The 25,409-nt window shown below is 45.4% G+C and overlaps 2 protein-coding genes and 1 pseudogene across 6 annotated transcripts in view; 2 read left to right on the plus strand and 1 right to left on the minus strand.

Annotated features, from left to right (window-relative positions):
• The first annotated feature begins 4,709 nt into the window (after positions 1-4,709).
• On the plus strand, positions 4,710-10,136 carry LOC129339430 (tubulin polymerization-promoting protein family member 2-like; annotated as a pseudogene).
• An 811-nt stretch (positions 10,137-10,947) lies between these two features.
• On the plus strand, positions 10,948-14,875 carry LOC129340500 (tubulin polymerization-promoting protein family member 2-like). The gene is made up of 3 exons (XM_054995330.1): positions 10,948-11,117; positions 12,820-12,973; positions 14,693-14,875. The coding sequence occupies exons 1-3, from the start codon at positions 10,948-10,950 to the stop codon at positions 14,873-14,875; spliced, it is 507 nt and encodes a 168-aa protein (XP_054851305.1).
• Positions 14,876-20,451: 5,576 nt separating this feature from the next.
• The window catches only part of NDRG2 (NDRG family member 2), a 38,225-nt gene continuing 33,267 nt past the window's right edge, over positions 20,452-25,409 (minus strand). For 4 of the 5 annotated variants that reach the window (XM_054992605.1, XM_054992603.1, XM_054992604.1 and 1 more), the window contains 2 exons: positions 24,386-24,437; positions 20,452-22,548 (listed from right to left, as the gene is read on the minus strand). In XM_054992605.1, the coding sequence (XP_054848580.1) occupies positions 22,388-22,548; positions 24,386-24,437 (213 nt within the window). In that variant the 3' untranslated portion in view covers positions 20,452-22,387. Of the gene's footprint in view, positions 22,549-23,599; positions 23,634-24,385; positions 24,438-25,409 lie in introns of all 5 variants that reach the window. The other variant, XM_054992606.1, reaches the window with a different exon arrangement.

Below are 25,409 nucleotides of genomic sequence, written 5' to 3' on the forward strand. Positions count from 1 at the left end.
AACACAGCCTCTGGGGATGGAGTCATGGTTGGGAGGGGGGTACATCTCTGAGGATTCCAAGGTCTGTGGGCTTCCATTTAGATGGAATTATGTGTCGTTCTGGATTTCCCTGAGGCCAAAAGAGCTACTTCCACCCGATATTAATGTGTGATTAAGACAATGGTTTTGAGTTTGGGAGCTTTCTGGGTTCACCTTGCCTTTGGGGAATAACTGGATTAACTAGGCTGGATTAACCTAGAACCTCACGGTTACATTATGGCATGGTTTCTCAAGTAAACAGGAGTCCACTTTGTATGAAGCATTTTTTGTAGCACTGCAATTTAGAGGAGAAATTAAATTACACATTTAATATGTAGTCTCTCTATATATAAAGACAAGTGCCCTGACTGACTCATCAATGCCCAGCCTAAACCTCTGGACCTAGAAACATGAAATTAGGGGAGAACATTCCTTTCATGATGTAAACACCCACTAAGAAGGGATTTTAAGAAATTCACCCCTTCAGGGGGTAAAAATGGGTAAAATGTGTCTCCCCCAAAGGATACAGCTTCCCTGTGTGGCTGTCAGGCTGCTGCCTGCTTGCACCCCGCCCCCCCCCCCCCCGTCCACTGCCAGCTTGGCCACTCTTATTGGGCTAGCCTTTCAAGGTCATTTGCATATGCAGACTGGTTGCGGCTCACAACATTCCACACCTCATCCTCCCCCTCCCAGACAGTTGGAACACAGAGGTCATTTGCATCTGCTGCCCAATTGGTCCTCACCCTCCACATTCTAAACAGTGGGGGATTCCGCATGATCAATTTTGATCGGACTTTCTGAGCAGTCATGCTGCGGTGGAGTCCTACGAATCCACTTCTCCCCGATTCCACTTTAGGCTTTTGTTTCGCACATTTCATCGGCTCAAAGTCCATCATGCGGAATTTTTGACAGGATAAAAATTGATTCCTCATCGCTTTTCCCGGGGGAAGTGTCGAATGATGCACATCTTCATTTTTTTTATTTTCTCCCCCCCAAAAAACATTGCTACACATAAACGTTGCATCAAACCAACACATTAGAAAAAAATTTCTCAAAAAAACATTGCTACACATAAACATTGCATCAAATAAACATATTGGATAGGCCAGAGCACTTCCCGCCGATATCGTTGAAGAGTATTGGTTATTGACATTTGGAGGGAAAATTGTTACCAATGACCCTGCGTCTATCTTTCCCACTTTCTTCGTGAGCAGTGTGGTTTAGTCATAGGTGTTGTGTTGAGGACAGTCTCTTTCTCCCTCCATGAAATGCCTAGACCACTAGTTGAACGCTGAAGTCCCTCCATCACACTTTCACTCTACCTCAGAAGCTGTCAGCTGTCAGCGAGCAACAAGTAACAAATTTGGCTGTTGTAAAATGGACCCGTTATTGGTCAGCTGTTGTCATGTGACACAGGATATGTTTCTGCATAGATTTGTAGAAACGTTGCAACGTTTTTTTACATTTTTTTTTAAAAAAAAGGGGAAGGGAAAAGGTAGTGGGTGTAGCTTAGAAAACATGATTGGCCAAACAAATTAAGTTGATTCGAAGGGTGAGAGAAAAGGGCAAGGGTGGGGAGAACATCGGATAAAGAATTCCGCATGATTAAAATCTCTAATCTGCTGCGCATGGACAAATAAGTCGGGGGAAAGCAGGATGGAAAAAAAACAGACAAAACGTGCAGTGACTTCGAATCTGCTGCTAGGATTGCCTTCCCATGTGTGGAAACACAAGAAAAAATCGAGGTCATTTAGAAGCTGAAGCAGGGAAAACCATTTGTGCGGAATCACCCAGTATGCAGTTGCTATTGGGAGTCACTGAATGTGTCCTGAGGTAAAATGCACCTCCCAGTCTTCCCCTAAAAGTTCACTAGGGTTGGCCGTCTCCCTGTGGGGCCTGGCTTTCCTTGTGTGGCTGGCAGCCCCCTCCCCTGCTTGCACCCCGCCCCCCTTGGATTGGTCAGCTGTGGAACTGTGTTCTGAGATAAAAATCAGGTAAAGGAATGTTACATACATACATATAACTAGTTAAATACTGTAGCGAAGCACGGGTATCAAGCTAGTTTGTTTATATTCTAAATACTAGGCTTTTAAAAAAACCAAACTGGCTGAATTTTGCAAATCTGAAACTGAAGGATCTGAATCCAGAATTTCTTCTGGTGTGATTTTATAACTTTGACTTTGAAAGATACTTGAAAGAACAAGCATTCCTGGCAGCACTTGAAGGCATTAGCATTAACTTGCCAAAATCACAGACTCATGTGTTAGAATGTCCGGCTATTATTTTTTTATTTTTTGAAAAAAAGGCAAATTTCTAGCCCTTAAGGTGAAGATAGTGTATGGACAATGCCTGATGAAACTTCAGGAGCAAGAAAAACTGAGCTGGGACAGAGGATTCAGGGTCCTGAATATCTCCTTGACTAGAAGAGGAAGAAGACGTTATGCAAGTCAAGCAAATACATGGGGTATGATTAATTTTCATAATTTACAGAGAGTGCAGGAACTGGCTCACTCTTTCCACTGTTCAGTGTTTGCATTATTTTGGTGCTGAGAAAAAGAAGTCCTGGAGCACCTTGAAGAGTAGTAGATCTATTTCAGGAGGAGAACAGGCAACCCCAAGAGGCACAATCTCTTGGGCCTTCAGAAGCTTGGGCCTCCAGTCAGCTTTCCCACTCTATCTCACCCAATTCACCTCCCAATTACAATCTTTGTCTCACATGACTTTGCCCACCCCAGCCTCTGGGTATCCAGCACAGTCTTTTGGGGTTGTCAGAGGGGACACTTCCTGCTATTTTCACAGTAGAAAAGGAGGTTGGCCCCACCAGACACATTATCTCAGGGACAGTTTGCACGTAGGCATGTATCACTGAATGATACACCACCAGGCGACAAAAGAGCTAAGAATCACAGATCGAATTTCCGTAGCTATTCTTTCCAGAGGCATCAGTTCACACATTCAGTTCCCAGCCCCCAAGTGCAGGTAATCAAGTGAAGTAGACGGGGGTGTATGAACCAGCTCACATTCTTGAACTTAGCCTAGCAAGGAAATGAATGCAGTCCGGGATCAAAGGTGTTTTCACCTTTGCAAACTTTGAATGTAGGACTGAAAACTCTCCATAACCGGTTCAATACCAAGTTCAATTACAGGTGCAGAATTTTCTAGAATTAACTTACTACCTTTCTCCCCTAGATGTTTCTTGTTGAGTTATGGCTGATTCTGCACACGTTGGATAATGCACTTTCAATGCAATTTATCAATTGTTTGAGGTGGATTTTTTGTTCTGCACACGAAAAAATCCGTTCCAAATGATCTATAAAGAGGATTGGAAGTGCATTATCCAATCCCCTACTCCTTAGATCCCAATGAACTTTGAATAAAAATGCACCTCTTGTACTCCATTGTCTTTTGTCCAGGACTGGTTCCTCCTTTTTTTCATGTATGCAACTACATCTGCCAACTGAGGATGCATTTCAGGAATCTGATGAAGTGGACTCTAGTAGCAACGCTAAGCAGATTTATACCCTTCTACATCCATTTAAACCAATGAGTCTAAAAAGATGCAACTCTGTTCAGGGTTGCACTATAAGATTGCATTCCTAAGCACACTTTCCTGGGAGTAAACCTTGTTGAACATGAGACTTGTTTCTGAGTAGATCCACTTATGATAGCTCATGAAATATGTGAGTATTAAGGTGTCACAAGACTCCTTTTAGGTTTTACGGAGTCAGACTAACAAGGTTCCTTTCAGAACTTGGACCTCAACTGTGAAATTTCCTTCCTTGTAAGGTCTGTCAAAGACCAAGCATTATCTGACGTTTTAAGATCTTCCTGCCTGAACTGGCTTCTGACAACCCCAGCCTTTAGCAGACGCGGGGAAGTGGCACTCTACTGTACACATCAGGTACATTTTACCACATCCTCACAAGAAGTAAGAGCAGGGAAGTAAGAGGTAGCAGGGATGTGATAAAAGTGGTCACCACACAAGTGTGTAATGTGCCATCAAGATGCCGCTGATTATACAGCAAGGCAACAGACATTCAGAGGTAGTTTGCCATTGCCTGCCTTTGCACAACAACTGTTGTTTTCCTTGGTAATCTCCCATCCAAGTACATACTAGGGCTGACCCTGCTTAGTTTCTGAGATTTGATGAGATCGGGCTAGCCTGGGCCATTTAGGTCAAGGCTGTCATTATCTGTATTTACCCTATAAAGTTGGGCCACTTTAACTGTGTACATCTTTAAATCTTGCCAGCTCTGGGTTGGGAAATTCCAGGATATTTGAGGTGGAGCTTGGTAAGGGTGGAATTTGGGAATGAGAAGAAACTTAGCAGGGATGTGATGTCATAGAGGCCAACTTCTGGAGCTCCCATTTTCCCTAGTGGAATTGATTTCTACAGTCAGGAGATTGGGGCTGGGAGAACTCCAGCCCCGACCTGAAGGTTGACAGCCCTATGTGGAGCCCCTTTACTCTCAAGATTCCATTAACGGAGTCAACTTGCAACGTTTCAAGCAAGAAGTAAGACGCATCTCCCTGTAATTATTAATCTCAAGAGAGATTATTCATAGTGCCTGGTTGTCTTCTTACTAGGGTCTCCAGTCCTAAATTTGAAGAGCATAACTCTTCCTCAAGTTATACAGAACTGAGCCCTTCTGTTATATTCCTTCAGCTACTTCCTCTGCAGCTGCAGAAGGATGTCAGAGCTGGAAAAGGCCTTCCTTAAATTTGCTGCTTATGGAAACACATCCGCCACGAGCAATGACATGACGGGCAAGAATTTTTCCAAGATGTGTTTCGAGTGTGGCGTGATGGACGGGAAGAGCGTGAATGGTGATGACGTGGACATTGCTTTCAATAAAGTCAAGTGAGCTGAAGAACAGGGGTTGGTGAGGAATGCTGGAACTAAGTGCAAGATCCCTAGGCTAGGTCAAGGCTCTGTTCATTGGGTGGGGTTTGGGGAGGGGAGGGACCTCGGAGGAGTATATCATAAAGTACACCCTCCAAAGCAGGCATTTTCTCTCTGTAGCCTGCAGAGCAGATGTAATTCCAGGGTATCACCTTGGGGTTGGCAACTCTAACAAAACTGCTAATGTAAGAAACAATAATAAAAATGGTGTTAAACTTCCAATAGTGTTAACCTGGTACTGAAAGCTTTGCACATTCAGCACCAGACGAACTGCAGGCAGCGAAAGCTAGGTGCCACAGCAGAAAAGGTCCTGTTGCCTGTGCCTGATATTACCCTTCTGATCTAAATGTAGCCCCAATCTGCAAATATGTTCATAAATTGCTGTCATTGTGCCTAACCTTTATAGAGTAGATGTAAAGATTACATGGGATATGCCCATCCAGAGTGCCTAGAGTCCAATAGATTACAAAGGTAGGAAACAAAAAAGTCTTCGGGACTCAAAGGTAACATCTTTCTTTCTCTCACTGCAACTCCCAGAGCAAAGGGGGCCCACACCATCAACTACATTGAGTTCTTGCAGGCCATGAAGATTTTGTGTGGAAAGCGGTTCAGCAGGAAATTGCCCGAGGAGGCTTTGCAGGCAACATTCAAGTTGCTGGAGGGCAAAGAACCAGCTGAAATGGACGCAACTGTGAGTGCCAACTAGCTCTCCTGTGAATTGGGAGCTAACCACTTAAAAAAAACAACCCTGCACGCATTTTAAAGGAATTAACTGCAGGCCTGTGTGTATGCTATCTTGCTGAAAAGGTGCAGAATGGACTAGTGAGCATAGAATCTAGTTTTCCTGATAATCTCATCTTTGGTTTTTTCCAAAAAGCAAGTCTAAGAGCCAAGCTATAAGTGACAAATGACACTTGAATGGCAAGTGAACAGACTCACGTGTATTCCTCCCTGTTCACTTGCGCTCCACTTGATCACCAAGTGACGATTTACACTTGGATGGCAAGTGAACAGACTCACAGGTATTCCTTCTTGCCACTTGCCATTCACTTGCGCTCCACTTGATCAAGTGGAGCGCAAGTGAATGGCAAGTAAACAGGGAGGAATACACGTGAGTCTGTTCACTTGCTGTTCAAGTGTAATTCGTCACTTGTAGCTTGGCTCTCTGTCTTTAGTCCTTATGGCTACTGTTGCAGGCAGGGGAGCAGGGAAGCTCTCTGTAGGCTGCCACCACTCTGGTACAGGTTTCCACAGAAGGGCCCAGAGCGCCCAACCAACCACTTTTGTCCACTCTTTCCCAATAGGTTTTACATTGTGTTATCAAATGAGACGTGAGGACCCAGGCAGAATAACAACTTTATTTAAAAGGGTTAGTAATAACTGGAGTTCAAAACTTTGAAGAATAAGGAGAACTATAAAGATAGGTCAACAACAAAACACCCTAACACCTCTAACTAGACTGTTCCTAGCTGTCTCCTGGTGACTGACTTCAAGCTGACTCATCCCTTCTGGATGAGGGATCCCTCTGTCTGCAGCAGCCTCTCCTCAGCTCTGCTCCCTAGGAATGAACATCCGTCCACTGTGGGTGAAGCCTTTTAGCCCTTCTTCTCAGGCACCATCCCCCTACTTCCCTATTGGTGCAGTTTTCCCCTCCCAATCCCCTGTTAACCAATCATAGGGTCCAAAGGGGACCTGGGAAATGTAGGCCCTGTAGTCACTCTAGTTAGAGGCTTCCCTGGAGCTACTAGGCGTCACTATGCAGGCCCAGGGTCATAACAGCTACAAAGATATGTTTAAGGGTATTTGAGCACCGCCTGCTGAAATTTTAGAAACCAAAGTAATCTGATCCCCAGTCTGTTCAGATAAGATACAACACCATCCAATGAAACAAGGCGGCCCAACTTCAGTTTACCTCACAGCAGCCTGTCCCATCCCTGACTGCTGTGTATGCTGGGATAAGCCCGATGCCAGCCCCACTCCATCTGACCTCTTGCCCCTCTGCCTTGTAGAAATCTGTCGCGGCTGGTGGGGTGGAGAGACAGACAGACAGACACCAACAACAACCTAGGCTCTCTCAAGCAACATTTCGACAAAAATGAAAAGGGCAGCGGGATTGCTGGGCGTGTAGACCTAGCTCCGAACACCAGCAATCTTGGGAACTACAAGGGATCTGCCACCTAAGACAAGATGTGTGGTGGAGTGTTGCAACACCATCTGGCACTGTCTTGGAAGGGAAAGCCAATAAACCACAGCTGCTCCGGCATACTCTCTCTCTCTCTCTCTCTCTCTCTCTCTCTCTCTCTCTCTCTCTCTGTGTGTGTATGTGTGTATGTGTCTGGCTAAGAATATGTCTTGCTGGTCGACTACAGACCACATCATCTCCCAACTAAAGGGCTATTTGATTAATTGAGGGGTGGGTGTGGTTCATTCTGATGAAGCTAGCTGCCTTTTCATCCTTGAGTAAGCAAATTATGGCCTGTAGAGATGATATGGCTATATCACAAGAGCAAACTGGCCAGGGGTAGGGTTGCCAAATCTAGGTTGGGAAATTCCTGGAGATTCGGGGGTGGATCCCGGGTTACGGGAGGGATGGAACCTCAACAGGTTATATGCCAGAGTTCACTTTCCAAGGCAGCCATTTTCTCCAGAGGAACTGATCTCTGTGACCTGGAAATCAGTTGGAATTCTTGGAGATCTCCAGGCTCCACCTGGAGTTTGTCAAACCTAGCAGCGTTGCCAACCCTGGCTTGGGAAATTCCTGGAGATTTAGGGGTGGTGCTTGAGGAAGGTGGAGTTTGGGGAGAGGGACAAAGTTCAGCAGGCATGTAAAACTATATATTCCACCTTCCAAAGCTGCCATCTTCTCCAGGGAAATGGATCTCTATAGTCTGGAGATTAGGTATAATTACTGGAGAATTCCAGGCACCACCTATGCAATGAACTTTCTCTAGGATGTTGCTGAGCATGTCAGACACAGAAATTTCATATTTCAAGAGCTGGCAACCCCACCGTACAAACTTGTGTGCAACTATGAAGTAGTTTCTAAGTTTCTAAGTAAAACCGTAAGTAAATTGGCTTATCTCATGGTGTCCTAATGTGACAAAAATTGCTGTATATCTTAGTCCAAAATTTTACTGTGTTGGATTGTTTCTGGACTAGTAAGAAATGAGGAAGCCAGCTCTCTTTTTGCTGAAAAATATAAGCCTCTTGATCCTATAGCCCTCCCATAGTATTAACTGCCTTTTTATAGATACAGAGTAAGCAACTAAGTTCAGCCATGATGTCATAAGCCAACTTGATGAGGTCACAGTTCCTACCACAATTTTTCCTCCCAAGTCACTGGTACTTTCTGGTTCAGAGCAGGCCTCCTCTTTCCTAGGACACACCCAACTGGGCAGGCCTGGAGCATCTCAGGTAAGCTTGAAATTACATCAACACTGACCAGTGGGGAGGGAGGTGGCTATTTCACACACCACGCAGAAGCATATAATCAGCGCTAGATATTTGTGCACCCTGGGTAGATTTTAAAATCTGAGCTTCACCACCCCTTTCTGTTTTTTTATAACAAAATTGATAATTCATATTTTTAAACATTAACTTTTTTTTAGTCCCAGATAGGAACATTAAGATACTTTGAAAATATTTTAGACACTGAGATGAGAGAAAAAAGGCAGATGAACACAGACGGCTCTTCTTCCTCAGCCCTGGTGGTACCTTCCCCCACCCTCAGGAGTGCTTCACTCAAGTGGCCACATCTTCCCCTGCCCTCCCCTGTGATATCTTGCTCACTACATTTTTTGTGACTACTCAGAACAGTTGCTTGGTGGCTAAAGTTCACACACAAAAGGGTTCTGATGAACACTTGAAAAACATCTGTCTTTGATATCTGTGATCGAGAGCAGGGATAGGGAATCCCTGGCACCCATCCCGACAGTGACGCACTAGACCATTTTTCTTGGCTACAGCCAAGGCTAGATCTCCACTCAAACAACAGGCAACAAGCATGGCTTATGGCTCTGATTGCCTCAGAGACCTGCAAAACCATCCGTCAAGTCCAAGGTGAATCCCTGAGACCCTGGCAGTGCCATGGGGACTTGCCTTGCTTAAAGCGTGTTAGGCCAAGCACACCCTTTTGGTGGCATACCAGCATCTTCACAAGGTTAGAGTTGCATTTTTTTCAGCACTTAGCCCCCCAAAATATTACCCACCCCTGTTCTATGTATGTATGTATGTATGCAGGGCTTTTTTTCAGCTGGAACGCGGTGGAATGGAGTTCCGGAACCTCTTGAAAATGGTCACGTGGCTGGTGGTCCCGCCCCCTGATCTCCAGGCAGAGGGGAGTTTAGATTGGCCTCTGCACTGCTGAGTGGCGCAGAGGGCAAGCTCAACTCCACTCTGTCTGGAGATCAGGGGGCGGGACCACCAGCCATGTGACCATTTTCTCCGAGGGCAACCCACTGAGTTCCACTACCTCTTTTCTCAGAAAAAAACCCTGTATGTATGTATGTATGTATGTATGTATGTATGTATGTATGTATGTATGTATGTATGTATGTATGTATGTCATTTATAGTCCCCCTTTCTCACTGAGACTCAAGGCGGATTACATAGTGTGAGATTAGTACAATCAGTATCAAGGACAGTTCCATAGTGTCAAGGACATTTCTATAAACAATGCCATAGGATAAATAAATTCAAGTTTACAAAGACATACCATTAGCAAGGATCCAATAGAGAGTTGAAGAACTGCTGAAACAGAACATAATGAGTTCTAGGACTGACATTAGACAACATGAAGCACAGGTAGTATATAGGAATACGTATTTAAAGCAACAGATAATGTGTAAGGCAACTTAGTGATGAAGTCTATGGTCCCTAACTCATTAGTGAAGCATCTGAAACCCCCTCCCTACAATAGAGCCCTCCTATCTGAGTAAAAAGCCTTTTTGAATAATTTGGTTTTGCATCGTTTTTGGAAAGCCAGGAGAGTGGGGGCTCTCCTAGCCTCCGTAGGGTTCCCGGGTGCCTGCTGATGGTGGGCAAACTCCTGGGGATTTATTTGCCTCTCATCCACCGATCGCCCAGTGATTGGCGAGAGGGGCAAGCTTCTGGAGCTTGCCCGCCACCGGCAGGCACCTCAGGAGCTTACACCAAGTGCGTGCTCCCTACTGGCCCGGTGATGTCACTTCCGGAAGTGATGTCACACCACCCGTAAGAGCATTCCCACGCTTCATTTGGGGCCGATTTGGGGCCCAAAAGGGATGAATCGGCCCCATGCAGTGCGTGGGAGCGCTTGTGTGGCCGGCATGGTGACATCACTTTTGGAAGCGATGTCATCACGCCAGCTCTGAGGTGCGAAGGAGGACTTCGTGCCATGCACAAAGTAAGTGCCAGGGACTCCACCCTCCTGATGGGAGGTGAGGCAGACTTGGTAACCCTACTCCTCAGGCAGGCCATTCCACAGGGTAGGGGCCACCACAGAGATAGCCCATGTATGGGCTGCTGTTGATTTCTCCCATGTGCAGGCTGGCACCTGCAAGAGACCCTGTTCAGATGAGCGAAACCACCATGGAGGGACATAGGGAAGGAGGCAGTCCCGTAGGTATGCCGGACCAAGGCCGTGAAGAGCTTTGTATGTAATAACCAATACCTTGAACATAACAGCTTTTTAACAGGACACCTCCAAATGAAATAACAACAGCAGCATCAGCAACAATAGTCATAAAGTCAACAAATTAAGCAATGACTTTCCAAAGACAGGGACCAGAAAACGGGGAGCATTTGTTGTAAACAGGGCCAGTGAGAGCATATGCCTGTGGTGTGGTGGTAGCCTCCAAAATGGTGCCCCAGCCTTATTTTACACAAGTTCCAAAGGGATTCCTTCTTGAGGCCCCCACGACACCCCTGCCAGGTAGTGTTTATTCTCTTGGCCTTTCACAGGCCAAGCGGCGCTCAGCTTTCACTCTTGTCAGAAGGTAACCAGAGTTCTTCCTACCACAACACCCGTTTCCACGGCTGCAGGAAGAATGTCGGAGCTGGAAAAAGCCTTCCGTAAATTCGCTGTTTATGGCGATACAGCCGCCACTGGAAATGACATGACAGGCAAGAACTTCTCTAAGATGTTGAAGGAGTGTGGTGTGATGGATGGGAAGTGTGTGACCAGCACCGACGTGGACATCGTTTTCAACAAAGTCAAGTGAGCGGCAGGGTTGGGGCTGGGGAGGAGCTACATAGAAAGGTCCGCTAGGTGACCACTATCCAAATTCTGTATAGCTCAGAGTTGTCGTTCTCTGTGCTAAGCAACTCGACAAGCACATCTTTACAAGGGAAATTAGTTTCCTTCACCCTTCAATTAAAACATCAGTGGGAGAGCTAGCATTGTGTAGTGTAATGTTTTAAGACAATGGATGGAGGGGATGTATTCAAATTTTCACTCTACCACAAAACTTTGTGGAAGACCTTGGACCAGTCATTTTCACTCCACCTAACCTACCTCACAGGACTGTTGTGAAGATAAAGTAGGGAGAAGAGAAAAACAGGTATGCCTCCCAAAGTTCCTTGGAGAGAGAGAGGGTGGGATAAAAATGTGATAGAGCTTGGCAGGAAACCTGTGTATGTGTGATTAGGCACAACAGGAGCTACATATAAGACCTGTTCACACGTTACAGAAAACATACATCCTGCATGTACATATGTAGTCCTGTTTGTCAAAAAGAGCCAACAGATGTTCACTTTGCACACCCTGACCTGGATAGGCCAGGAGAGCCTGATCTCATCAGACCTCAGAAGCTAAGAGTTGGCCTTGGTTAGTCATTGGATGGGAGACCTCCAGCAAAGACCAGGGTTGCAGAGGCAGGCCATGGCAAACCACCTCTGTTAGTCTCTTGCCATGGAAACCTCACCAGGAGTCACCATAAGTCAACTCTGACTTGAGGGCTTGATTTCATTTCATTCATGCTGCACACAGATTGCATGTACATTCACTGTAACATGAACATGAAGGAAAATGAGGTAGCAGAGTTCTTGGCTGAAGGAATCAATTGTCTGGACACAGGAGGGACACATTTTCTCATTTCTCCCTTACACATATATGACTCTCTACAAGTAGAGAGCTAACCTAGCAAGAAGAGGGCTGTCTGTTCCTGGCAGCAATGTAAGGAAATTGTTTAAAAAAAAAATCATACAGCTCGCGTGCAATCTAGAGTAGTAGCAGCCATTTCAGGGTTCCAGTTAACTAGATCTGCCAATATCTTCATCATACTTCTGTATGCCTTATTCAAGCAAGGGGTATTCCTGCAATGAAGAGTTCTTGGGGGCCCAAAATTCATTTATTTATATAATTATACTCTGTTTACCCCCAGTGGGCCCCTAAAGAAGCTACACAACGGCATTGTCCCCTCCAGGGCTTTTTTTCTGGGAAAAGAGGTGGTGGAACTCAGTGGTGAAACTCAGAACCACACAATGATGTCACTTTGGGTCAGCTGGAACAAGGGCAGAGTTTTTTAAAGTTTAAATCGCCCTTGGCAAAAACGGTCACATGGCCGGTGCCCCCCCCCCTGATCTCCAGACAGAGGGGAGTTTAGATTGCCTTCCGCAGCGCGTAGGGCAATCTAAACTCCCCTCCGTCTGGAGATCAAAGGGCGGGGCCACTGGCCATGTGACCATTTTCAAGAGGTGCCGGAACTCCGTTCCACTGCGTTCCTGCTGAAAAAAAGCCCTGGTCCCCTCCATTTTATCCTTACCACAGACACCCTGAGAGGTAGAATGTAGGCTGGAAGAGTGTGTGTGTGTCTGGCCCAAAGTCACCTATTCAGCTCCTGTGGTAGGGCGAGGATTTAAATTTAGGCTTCTCAGATCCTGATGAGGCTCAGAGGTGATTCTTTCCTCTCTCTCCTTAGAAACAAAAGTGCCCGTAACATCACATTTTCAGAGTTCCAGGAAGCCATCAAGGAGCTGAGCGTCAAACGCTTCAAAGGGAAATCTCCCGAAGAGGCTCTGCAGGCCACACACCAGCTGATGGAGGGCAAGGAGCCGGGCAATGTGGGGGCGACGGTGAGTGAGTGACAAGGGGCTCCTCTTGAAAGGAGAAAAAGGAAATCGAAAGGTGTCCCTGCAAAAGCGTTGGGAGTAACAATGGTGGTCCTCTTGAGCAGTGCTCCCAGAATCACTCAACCTGAACCGTATTAAGGGGTGGCTCATTGCGTCCCTGTTTTTCATTTGGGGATTGCAACATCAAGGCGTTACAGTTCAGAGACCACAGCACCAGCATGCCTATCTCCTCTCGTAATGATGCTTTTTAAAAGGAGGCACATTTTGCTCCAAGCCTAGTGTACTGCCATCTAGTGATATGCCTGCATGTCAGGTTTTGAAAAAACTAACAAATTAAATTAAATTAAAATTAATATCGGATCCCTTCCCAAAATAAAGCTTGGATGGATCCACTGGCTGCATTCAGACACCTGAAATAATCCAGAAAGTCCTGGTGTTTATGCAGACCTTCCTCATTCCTTTCTCTTGTGCACTGAACAAGGTTACCAACTTCTAGTTGAGGCCTGGAGCCCTCTCAGAATTACAGCTGATTTCCAGACGACAGAGATCAGATATCCTGGAGGAAATGGCAGCATTAAAGGATGGACTCTACACCATCAAACGTTGAACTACCTCCCCAAACTCTGCCCTCCCCAGGCACAGCCCCCAAATCTCTAGGAATTTTCCAAATTGGAAGTGACAACCCTACACACTGAGGTGGCAGACTTCTTGGTTGAGAAGAACTAACTACAATTTGTTATGACATCCAAATATGGTAGTTCCACCAATTGCTTACAAATCAGGATTCTAAGCCATGCTTTTGTTCAAGTAAGGAATCCTGGCTTGCAAGAAAAAACAGCCCTCCCCATTGGTTCAACCAACCCAACATGGACATCAGAATAAACTGCAGCTAGTTCTAAACCAGGAAGTCTTCAAACCTGGAGAAAAACATGAGCACGTGAGTCTAAGGACTTTCCGGTTCATCCTCATCCCAAACAGAATACAGATCCCAATCTGTTTAAAGCATGCCAAAACATCGTATCATTCTGTTCTAGGCATGAAGTGTACGGGACCCAGACAAATAAATTACCTGAATAAAGGACTGAATCCAACCAAAGGTTGGAAGGGTCCCTTCTGACTACACCAAAAAGGCTATGCGGTGACTCATGGGACCTGAATATAGAAAAGGAGATGGGGATAAGAAAGGAAGCTGGATAAGGCGGAGTAAAAAAACTCGGATGGATCCAGTAAAAGGAACAGAAGGGTTGGCTCACCTATTTAACTGTTTTACAAAAAGCAGAGACAGCTCCAGAACTGTTAGTCTTGCTCAAGACTGCGGGTGCACTTAGGGAATGACAGTTTTGACCTCATTCCTTATGACAATCGCTTTGTGTTACACCTGGGCAGAGGGGTCAGACTGGAGTAAAGCCAGACTTCTTTATTGGGCTTTCCCTGAGCTGACACCCCTAAACACCCCGGTAGTCACTAATATGACTGGCAGTTTTGCCTCAGTTTCTGTAAGACCATTAAGTTGATACGTTTTCTGTGCTTTATGAGGTAAATTATTTGGCATGGGCTGTTGGACTGTGAAGGGCTTTCTTGTACAAGCAAGGAGTGTGTATCCCAACACCCGTCTCCCCCACAGCTGCCGGTCCCATGCCTCAATGTTGCATTAACTGAAACCAGCCTAGTGCCGGCCCCTTCCCTCCCATCTAACTCACTGTTCCCCCCTCCATCTTGTAGAAAGCTGTTGCTGCTGGTGCAGTGGACAGATTGACAGACACCAGCAAGTATACGGGCTCTCACAAGGAACGTTTTGATGAAAGCGGAAAAGGCAAGGGAATCGCTGGTCGTGCAGACGTGCATGAAAACACTGGCTATGTTGGGAACTACAAGGGGGCCGGCACCTATGACAAGAGCCACTAGGTGTGGAGTGGAGTCTTGCAATGCCCTCTGGGGAGCCTGCCCACATCCCTGCCCTTGGGAGGGGAGGCCAATAAACAACTACTGCTCTGATACACTGCTGGCCTCTGTATGCATGTGTTTGGCACCAAGGAAGATGGGTTGGCAATATCTGAAAAATGTGAAAGTGCTAGACTCCTGATCTTAGGAACTCCACCCGCTTATTTAGCTCTTGAACTAAGATGAAAGGAAACCCAAGGTATATAAATACTGGTCCCCAATTTATTTCTGCAAACAAATACATGAAATGTTTCAGTTAGGACTACATTCTAAGTTAGCTTGCTGGCAAAAGAAATATTGCGCCCAATCTGCTTTCAAGACCTGTGTTAAAAGAGGAAGGGTGAAAGCTGTTTCTTTAGAAATAATACCTCCCCATAGCCGCCCTGATGGATCTCCATTGGACAATGGCTTTGCAAGATTTCTCGAACCCTGACTTAAGCTGATTCCACACAGTGAGGGTTCTCCATCCTAGCTGCAGTGCATTCAGAGGCATTCACAATGCCTCCCCGTGCTCTTTCTTTCATCAGCCATCCCTTGCCACAGCACTGGAGGGTTTTTTGATGGCTAGCTCTATAGTGTCATAGCTTTATACAGTTATAGCGCTATAGCAGTCACTGACAGTTTTTAAAGCCCTCAAAAAACCCTGCAGTGGTACGGCGGGGAAGATGATGGCTATGAGAGCTAACGGTACTGATGTGGGAGGAACTTTGAAAATGCATACCTTCCCACCAGGCAGCACGATGACACCCTAGGACTGTCGTCTTTCTGAAAAGAATCATAGCAGATTTGAGAAAAAGCATACTGAAGACAGGGAAAAGAGAGCTGGCACACTATTCAGACATGATGTGTGGATGATTAACCACAACAAAACAAAACTCCAGTTTGGCTGCTAAGGTGGAGAAAAACCTCGGTGTAGAAGTTCAGCCCCCAGCAACAGGGCAGGGAAAGGGAGATGCCAGGGGCTCAAGCCCACAGTGTTCCTTCTTCCTTCCCAGCACTCTGGACCAAGTTGTTAAGTACAGAGACTTTGTAGCGTCTTTTATAAGGGATGAGCTGGAGCAAGATCTTCTCCTGGCTAATCCAGAGCTTCCAGGGCTACGTGGCCTACCGGGAGGCCCTCCATTGCTATTTGAGTCCAAAGCAGTGGGCTGTGAACTTGAGTGTGAATTAAAAGTCCTGGGGATAGGGTAGACAGCAGACCGAGTTGGTCCCTGGGGTCTGTTTGCAAACAGTGCAATGTAGTCCTTCATGAACAAACGGTGAGTTGGATAGCATTTTAACCCATTTATTGTTGCAGGATGTAAGCGTACAAGGGAGCGAATGGAATGCTTTAAAAAAAATGAAGGGTTCCTTGCTGTTTCATTTTTGTGTGCCTTTCACGACCATAAGAGTGTTTTCAACCCATTATTTCCAAGCTGATGGAATACAACAAGTCAAAAAACAAATGTAGAACAGCCAGGGAAGACCTTTCAAATTGGGACTTTGAACATTGCATTTGGGGCTGTCTGGGGACACTTGCTGTGCAGTTCCAACAATGGCCAGCAGAGAGCAGCATCATATTTCCAAAATCCATGCTCCTTAGAAATTGCCTCAAAAACATAATCCTGGATCCACATTTTCTTTAATTGTGACTGTTTGTCCCATGGAAAAGCTGGGGCAGCCTGAGCCTCAGCTCAGTATTAAGCTTAGACCTGTCCTTTGCCCTATAGAGCCAGCATGGTGTAGTGGTTAGAGCATCAGATTAGGACCAAGGGATCAAATCCCCAGTCTGTTATAGAAGCTCACTGGGTGACTGAGATGGTCTCTCTCTCTCTCTCTCTCTCTCTCTCTCTCTGTTTAACCTACCTCACTAGGTTGTTGTGAGAAAAAAAGGAGGAAGGGAACAAGATGCTGTAACTTTGGGTCCCCATCGGTGAGAAACGCAAGTTATAAAAATAACAGTCACGGCTAGTGGATCTACTTTCATATGACACTTTGAAAATAAACTATAGATTGTCCACAGAACATGTCAAGAGTCCAAGAATGGCTGGGAGCTAGACTAAGGAATTTTCACTTGGGTGGCAATCTTTGCAACCCAATCTATTGCAAGCTTACTCAGAAGTGTGTCCAGCTGAATTCTATGTAGCTTACCCCTAAGAAAGTCCACCTTACTTTAAGTCCGAGAGGCCGTAATAGAAGGGCACAACTGATTGTGGGCTGAAGCTGTTCTGATTCTAGGGTGTTGCTGGAATATGGAAAGAAGAAAATAACGCAGCCTCTTTTACATCTTTCTAACGAACATTACATTTTGCTTAGTAACTTGCACGTTATCCTACACTTGCTTTGATCTCCCTAAACTGTACTATCATTAATTGGTTAAAAAGCAGATGGTTCGTCAATTAAAAAATTCTTTTAATTGGCTGACAGCTGCAGTTTCCACATGACAATCTTTCCCAGTATTTTGTATGCACGTGAATGTTTTTAATGCAAGAGAGAAGTGGAAAAGAAGTGACCTTTTATTTTCCCTTTGCTGATGCAATACTTTATTGGCATCAAATACAGCTACAATGAAAAATGTCATTTTTCTGCCACTTGAAAGGAGCCATTTTAAATCTCTAGGCCACTATCCAGAACAGAGTTAACCATGCTTGGGCCACTGATTTCAGTATGCTTAACTCTGTCATTGAGCACGACTTAAACGTATTGCAGGAAAAAAAGATTTTATCATTACACATGGAAAAAACGTCTAGCACCTCAGTTCAGGTCTAGTGGCATATATTTAACCCTGGGTTAAATCTAGCTAGCTTTTCCACTGCTAAAAAAGGGAGAAGAGGCCCCTTCTGACACTTCCCGGAAAGCGTATGCTAGGGATCATGGGAGCTGCGTGGACAAAAGCCACATGGGTTGTAGTCTGGGCATACTGACACCCCAGACCAATTGTCCGGATCCAACCCCACAAATAGTTGTGTCAGACTGTGATTGCGGATGTACATTTGGATCTATTTACTTCTTTTATATCCTGCCTCATCTCCCGTTTTGTCCTCACAACAACCCTGTGAGGCAGTTTAGGCTGTGTGTGTGTGACTGGCTCATCCATGCCAGAGTGGGGATTTGAACTTGGGTCTCCCAGATCCCAGTCTGACACTCTTAACTGCTATACCCATGCTCAAACTGGAATGTACATTCAATTACAAATCTAGTAAAAAATGAATATATATAATGCAGTTGCCCTCTGCATTAGCAAGCACATTTTAGGGTGCATCTGATTTAAGCTTGTGAATGTGCATCCTAGTGCAGATGTTGTTCATCTGTGCTGCAATATTTTCAACTGGGCGCCCATGCAGTGCAGCCACAGTTTGGTGCTGAAGCTGTGGCACCCGTGGTGCATTTATCCCTTAGCTAAGTCTTGGGGAAACATTCCACAAACACTCCTCCTCCAACTCCTGCGTCCTAACACAGCTCTAGCCCCACACAATAACACAACTTGTAGTGCCAGAATGTGAAATGTGCATCCAATGTTAAGTAATACAGTGCTGCTAGAGCACTGGGATGCACAGCCACAAGTGTCAAGAAGATGCCCTTTAGGGTACACATCCCACTATAGGTAATCATTTCTCTGTTGTGTTGCTTTCACTTGGGTATGTATTCAGAGGTGCATCCACATTCTAGTGCCACGGACCACGTGTAACTGCATGGAGCTGGTCAGGTGCATACATGTGCTGTATGAGCTTCTGAGGATTGTTTCTCCATGTCTTAACTAAGAAGCACCAAGCCCCTCTGGGCACCAGTACCTTAAAGGATGTTGTCATTGGCTTCCCTTTTAAGCTCTTCTCATCGCTGCCTTTCGAAACAAAAAGGCTTTCCAGCTTCTTTTGCCGTGGCGGAGACAGGACCTAAATTCCATTTAGAGTGAAAACATTGGAAGCAGTCACATGGGTTCAGACTGGGATGAGGGCCCAGGCCTTTGTGCAGACAGGTTGAAAACTTCTTCATTTCCCAAAGCTGGATAAGTCTTTTGTCCCCTGCATGAACAATAAGGGGCTTTGACCCTTCTTTTCAAATGGGGAGGGAGGGGGAAGTTGGCAGTATTCAGTGGCTTTTGGGATTCAAAAGCTGCTTATTGGCACAGGATGGCAAAGGAAACGGAGAAAAAAATTACAGTTTTTGGCTGTTGGTGAAAGGTCAGCTCTGCTAGGAGGAAAGCATGGATGGAAAAGACATCTGCTAGGGGAATTCTGTGGAAGAGTTTTGAAAATCCCTTCCATGGGTTCAACCATCCTTAGCGCAGAATAGTTGTTCCTTAATTTAAAGAATATTCAAAGAATATGCAGACTGTGGCAGCAGAAATTGTGGATGATAACAAGTTAGCCAGAGGGGAGGGGGTAAGGGAATCTTATTTTTAACCACAGGCAGGAAATTAACACACAAGAGAGATAGGCTGCACTGCAATCCCATGATGTTGTCCTGATGTCAACAGATTTAGATTGAGCGAACTCTGGACGAACTCTGCGTTGTCAGAGCCGCTCTTCTTTGGGCTGCCCCAGTTTGCAACACGGAGGAAGCGACGGACCTGCCTAGCTGAACTGAACACCGTTTGGTATCCCAACACTCCACTTTTGTGCCTCTTTCTGCCCACCCCATAAACACCAAGCGTGAGTCCAACCCAGTTTGTTGAAGAGGGATCAAGGAGTAGTATACTTTTCTATTTGTTGGAGGCAGATTTCTTAACAGACTTGAGGTATTCTGATCACCATGCCTGCTAGTAAGCATAGATAAACTGGTTTTGATTTAAAAGGATATGTATTTTACTCAGCAGAGTGATTAGCACTCGACTGGAACCCAGGTTCAGAGCTCCAATAAGCCCAAAGAGAACCAGTGTAGTGTAGTGGTTGGACTGTGATCTGATAGATGCAGGTTCGAATTCCCCCTCTGTCACGGAAGCTTGCTGGGAGACCTTGGGCCAGTCATGCACGCTCAGTCCAACCTAACTCACAGGTTTGTTGTGGGGATATATGAAGCAAATAAATGAATGAAACTTTCAGGGCAACCTTAGATCTCTCAAGCTAACCTCTCTCGTACAGTTTTTGTGAAGATAGAAGAGAGAATTGCGTGTGATTGAGCTCCTTGGAGGAAAGGTAGGGTAGACATTCTCCTTCCTGTCTTTGGAAGGAGAATAGAGGCTGCTGTAGTGGCTCAGAATGTGAGCTGCATTAGAAAGACCCGCTCTCAACTCTCAGCCACCAGTTCATCTGAAATATAGGGATATGAGTCTACCTTGCAAGATTGTTGTGAGGATTACTCAACTAATGTGTGAAGAACATTCTACAGTGTTATGTAAGTGCTGTGTATTATACACCTTGCTTGTAAACTGGCCAGTGCAAGAAGACAGGCTCTTGAAGGCTATTATTGATTGACACATCCACGACAACTGTTCTTGTACTCAGTCTTAAAACTACAGTCCTCTGTAAACATCTCTAATTCCACCGCAAGCTGCTTCTGTCCTGGTCACTGAAGAATACGTAGACTGCCCCTTCCCCAACCATGAGAAAAGAAGCAAAAACTCATTCCTCTAGAGATTTTATTGTTAGAGTCGGTATTCACCATCGACTGCTCTGGGGGAAAAAAAACAGAGCTCACACATTCTCAAATACAACAAGATCCCATTACATGCGGGAGCTAAGAATTCCAGCTGGAACCCATTTCATCAATGCCCCTTTACACAGGCAGCTGAGCCATTACTTCCCAGCGCCTATTCAGGTTTAAGGAATAAGTAAGGTGACTTTCTAATTGGACCATCGTCTTCTGGGGTGGGAGTATTCCAGCTTCTGGGTGACACAGAACTCTTTGCTCTGCAGTTTGATGAGGCATTCTGTGTCTCTCAAAAGTTTACATGCCGATTACTCTCACTATAGCTGATCCAAAGGAAAAAAAATTACCTTATTTATTTTGGATTCCTTATTCTGAGAGAGCAATGTGGCAAAAAGTGCTACTATATATTTAAAGGTGTATGTGTGTGTATTTTCTTTTTTAAATACAGCCAGTAACATTCACAGAACTGGTACAGTTGGAATCCCTTTATAGAATAAGCTGACACAATAGTTACCCTCCATGGCACCACGTGAGCCCTGCTCAAAGCCGGCAGCCAGAACCCACAAAAGTCAGCACTTATTTGAAGAAAAGAAAATCACAGCTAATCACAGGTTCCTCCGCTCCTCTTCTTACACAAAGCCAAAACCACTTGTAGCCAACTGCCATCTGTACCTGGCACCGTCACAACAGCGCACTCTGGCTCAAACATTTCCCACCCCATCATTCCCCTGAAACATCCTAAGAGGAACCATCCCACCCTCCCCCAGAGAAACCTCTTCCCCCCCAATTCAACCTGACCCAGCCTCCTAAAATGCCCCTATTCGCCAAAATCGCTTGCTGTCTTAGCAGAAACCATACATGCACATCACAAAGCGGCTACCATCTACAAAGGATTAGTTTTGAGGACGGGGGGGGGGGGGAGAAGAAAGAGAACAGGTAAGAAATGTAGCTTTTGCCTTACGGGGAGGAAGAGGACTGGATTTGGGGATATAAAACAAAAGCACGTTTGTATGTATGGGGTGGTAAGGGCTGTAAAAGAAATGAAGGATGGAGGAAGAGTGCAGGATCATGGAGGGCGGGGAATGGAATTATGTGTAAGCCCCATAAAGGAATTAGAACCAACCAGGCCAGACGGAGATGGAAAGGTGTTAGGACAGGAGACTCAAGCAGAGAAGGATGGGGGGATGCAGAGGGATGAAGAAAGGGGAGGAAAAAGTCACCCCTGTTTTGGGAGCATTATCCTGGCCTGACAGCAGCAACGTCAGTCCTTATTGGGGCTCAAGTCTCTCTTGTGAAAGTCCTACTTGTTCCTATGTTCGTTCCAGAGGGAAGAGAGATTGAGAAGGAAAGCTAGCAAGACACACTGATCCCCATTTAGGCGACACCAAGAAAACGTATCGCTCAGAAACCAGGGGAGGGACAACAGTTAGTTATACGGTTTAGACGGAAGGGAGAAAAAAACACAAATATTCCAGACCTCCCTTGTTAAGAGAACTCAGTGTGCAAAGAAATGGAGAACAAATGAGGAATCCTAATAAGTGCTGAGCATTTAATCATTTAGAAAGTTGATAGTATTCAGTCTGTATCTCCCTAGTTGAGGAGGGTCATTAAGGAAAGTGGGGTGGGGCTGGCACTAGTTTTAGATTAGGGGAGAGAAGAGAGTGGAGTCTGGGGTAGGTAGAGATGAAGAGAGAGATGTGTATGTGTTGGTTGAGAAGAAAGGGTCGAGGGCAGTTAAGGTTTGCTTTTTTAAAAAAAGAGAGTACATTGCATCCCATCTGGGCCTCCCTGGATGTTTAGTACCGTTAGGGGAGATCGTCACATGGCCCAGTGGCCGGAGTGCATTGTGGGATAGCAGAAGAAGTCCTGTTCAGTGGTGGGAGGCGGTCTCGTCCCCTGCCCTGGAGCTCAGCAGGACACCTCCATGGTGGGGGCCGGAGGCTGGGGTGCCCCTGCCTCGCTGCTCTGGGACAGGGTGCGCGAGCGGGACCTGTTCCCGTCCCCCGAGGCGGCACTGGACAGAGAGGCGGTGCGTGAGCGAGACAGGCGCGTCATGCAGGATGAGGCCACTGAGGGGAGAAAAAAGGGAGAGAAAAAGAAACAGGCAAAATCAAACAAAGAGCTTACATATGGGGGAGCCATATCCCAATCCCCAGGGTTTACTCTGAGGTCACATTGGCAAGTGACGGCATTTCCCAGGTCAGAAACTGCAACGCGGAAGGCAGAGTGAGAGTGAGCACCTTTACGTGCAAAATTAGGACCTGGAACTACGAGGAAGTTGTTCAAGATTGCCATTCCCAACTTTACTTTTTTACAAGGCTGAGGGGCCTCGCTTCTTTTCTATCTTCAGCCATTGTTGGTTGCACAGAAAATCACAGTCAAGTGATAGGAACTGGAATCTGATCATGGGAAGGAGGAGAAGGAAGGTGACAGCAGAAGCCTTCAGGCAACCCCTGCATAGGCAGAGGAGGAGAACAGGCACAGTAACACTCTTTTAGCCCACAAGAGGGTAAAATGATATTTAAAACTTTACGGGCATTGCAGATGATCCGCTTAGATACCAGTTTAACCTGGGCATCACATCCTGAAGTCATGTACCCCACCCCACATCTTTTTACACTCTCACCTTTCCAATTCCCCTTCTAACAAGAAACATAGGACATTATTGCCTCCCCCCCCCCTCCTCAAATTCTGAAAAGCCTCAAATACTGGGTTCAGAATACAGGGTGCAAATTAATCAAGACTGGATGTAATGAGACGATATGCATAAAATGTTAATAATGTGAGCAATTTTATTTTGGAATGCAAACTGAGGGTTTCCATGGTGCAGAAGTGAGAACCGTTTGGCACAGACCAGGCCTGGCCCTAGGATGCTGTTATTCAAGAAGGTGCCTCACCAGCCTTCTTGAGTCAGATGCACAACAAAAAGCCAAATCAAGCCGTTTCTGCTCTCACCAGCACTGCAAACAATTCAATGTCTCTGTGGAGGCTGTTTGTGTGTGTGTGTTACTGGAGCACACAGGAGTGAGGAGTCACAGAGAGGAGGTGGTGGTGAGTAGACATGTTGGGGACAGCGTGCCAGGGCATGGAGTGGGGAAATGCCACAGAAAGTACCTGGACCCCTGACTCAGTTTCTTGTCCAGTACATGAGGGACTGAGGAAAAACAGGAAAGAATACCTCAGTCCACGACAAAAAAAAAATCAGTCTCCAGGGATGAAAACACACTACTGGTCATTGTTTGGGGACGGGGTTTCAGGGTGGGATGGGGCTCTCAGTCTACCTAGCCTAAGAGTTCCCCTTAACTGTTGTGTGGAAACAGCTGAGGCAGACTCTGGGTATTGACAGAAAAAACATCTCAGAGTGACCCATGCCATCACAAGGGGTCCTGGGTCTGCTCTAATCGGGTACAGGGCCCTGTCAGAATAATATAAATGAGGCTGCCTTAAACCCAATCAGAGCATTGGTCCATGAAGGCCAGTATTGTCAACTCAGACTGACAGTGGCTCTCCAGGGTCTCTTCACATCACCTACGTCCTGCTCCTTTTAAGTGGAGATGCTGGAGAACTGAACCAGAGGCCTTCTCCATATAAAGCACATGCTCTACCACTGAGCTGTAACAATGGCTATTGCCTCTAACTTGGCAGGACTCCACATCAAAACAAGAGGCAAGATGATGGTGCTGGCTCCATAAGATTTTACACCAGTCTTGGCCTTGGCAACCGCCCAATCTCAACAATCTCTGGCGTCACTGATAGGGTGCAATAGTCCCAACATCCGACCCGAATATTTGAAGAGCAGAGGGACTGGTATTCCATGGAACCCTTTGTTGGAGGTTATAGGAAGTATGCCACACAATGTCCCTAGCAATGCACAGGGGAATGTGGAGTTTAGGCTCCCATACTCACTGTATCCCATGCCTTGCACAAAGTACTTGAAGGCCTCAGTCAGTTTCCCAGGCTGAAAGATGGAAGAGAAGAAGAACAAAGCAAACGTGGTTATGCACACGCCAGAAAAACCACTTCGCAATACCAGAACTCTTGATGCCTTCCTTCCCAAGAGAAAGTTTTCTGGTTTTTTTTTTTAATGCTTGGGAAATCTGAAGGGGTAGAATCCCTAATTTATGCAAAATTGTCTGGCATATTCATATTTGGTGTTTTTTAGCAAAGCCCTGCCCAATGCAATTTTGGTAAAAAAAAACAATTTAAGAGCAAGAGTTTAAAACATTTACTTCCTTTCAGTGGCTGCATATTGCTTAGAGAACATTTTTCTAGGATTAGAAAAAATGAAAAACTTGGCACGTTTCAACTGGTTGAATATAGATGAGTTAATTGGTGGGAAGTTTAATTAATAACATTGCTATCATGCTTTTTAATGATCCAAGTCTTCCACAAACATAACTCTGCAAGAACCCTTACAACAATCCTGCAAGGTAGGTCAATATTATACCCATATTGTAGACGGAAGGCTGAGCAAGGCAGGTTTGCCTAACACCATCTGAAGAATTTGTGACAGAAGCAAAATTTGAATCCAGAAACTTTTGGATCAAGCTCATTCTTTTAGCCACTACCCTATGCCAGCACTCTGACTAGGGGTGCTGATACCCATGTTTATTTGCTGAAACTATTTTGGTTTGGATGCATTTATACAACATACAATTTAAAAAAGAAAATATAGCCTTCTTTTGTGAGAAGTGAATGGGTGCTTGAGATTTATTAAAACTCGTAACATTTATTGGGATGTTTGATTACTCTCTATATTTGTTGAATTAAACCATTCCTCTTTGTGTATACTTTTTTCCAAAATAAAAATGACACAACACACCCAGTTAAAGCATTAAAAATAAACACACAAAGTCTTTGATGGGATGGAATAGAAGACCTATTTCATTATGTGGAAATGTTCACCGTGTAAAACCAACAGCCAAATAGA

Source organism: Eublepharis macularius, chromosome 12, assembly GCF_028583425.1.
Source record: "Eublepharis macularius isolate TG4126 chromosome 12, MPM_Emac_v1.0, whole genome shotgun sequence".
In the NCBI taxonomy this organism is placed as follows: domain Eukaryota; kingdom Metazoa; phylum Chordata; class Lepidosauria; order Squamata; family Eublepharidae; genus Eublepharis; species Eublepharis macularius.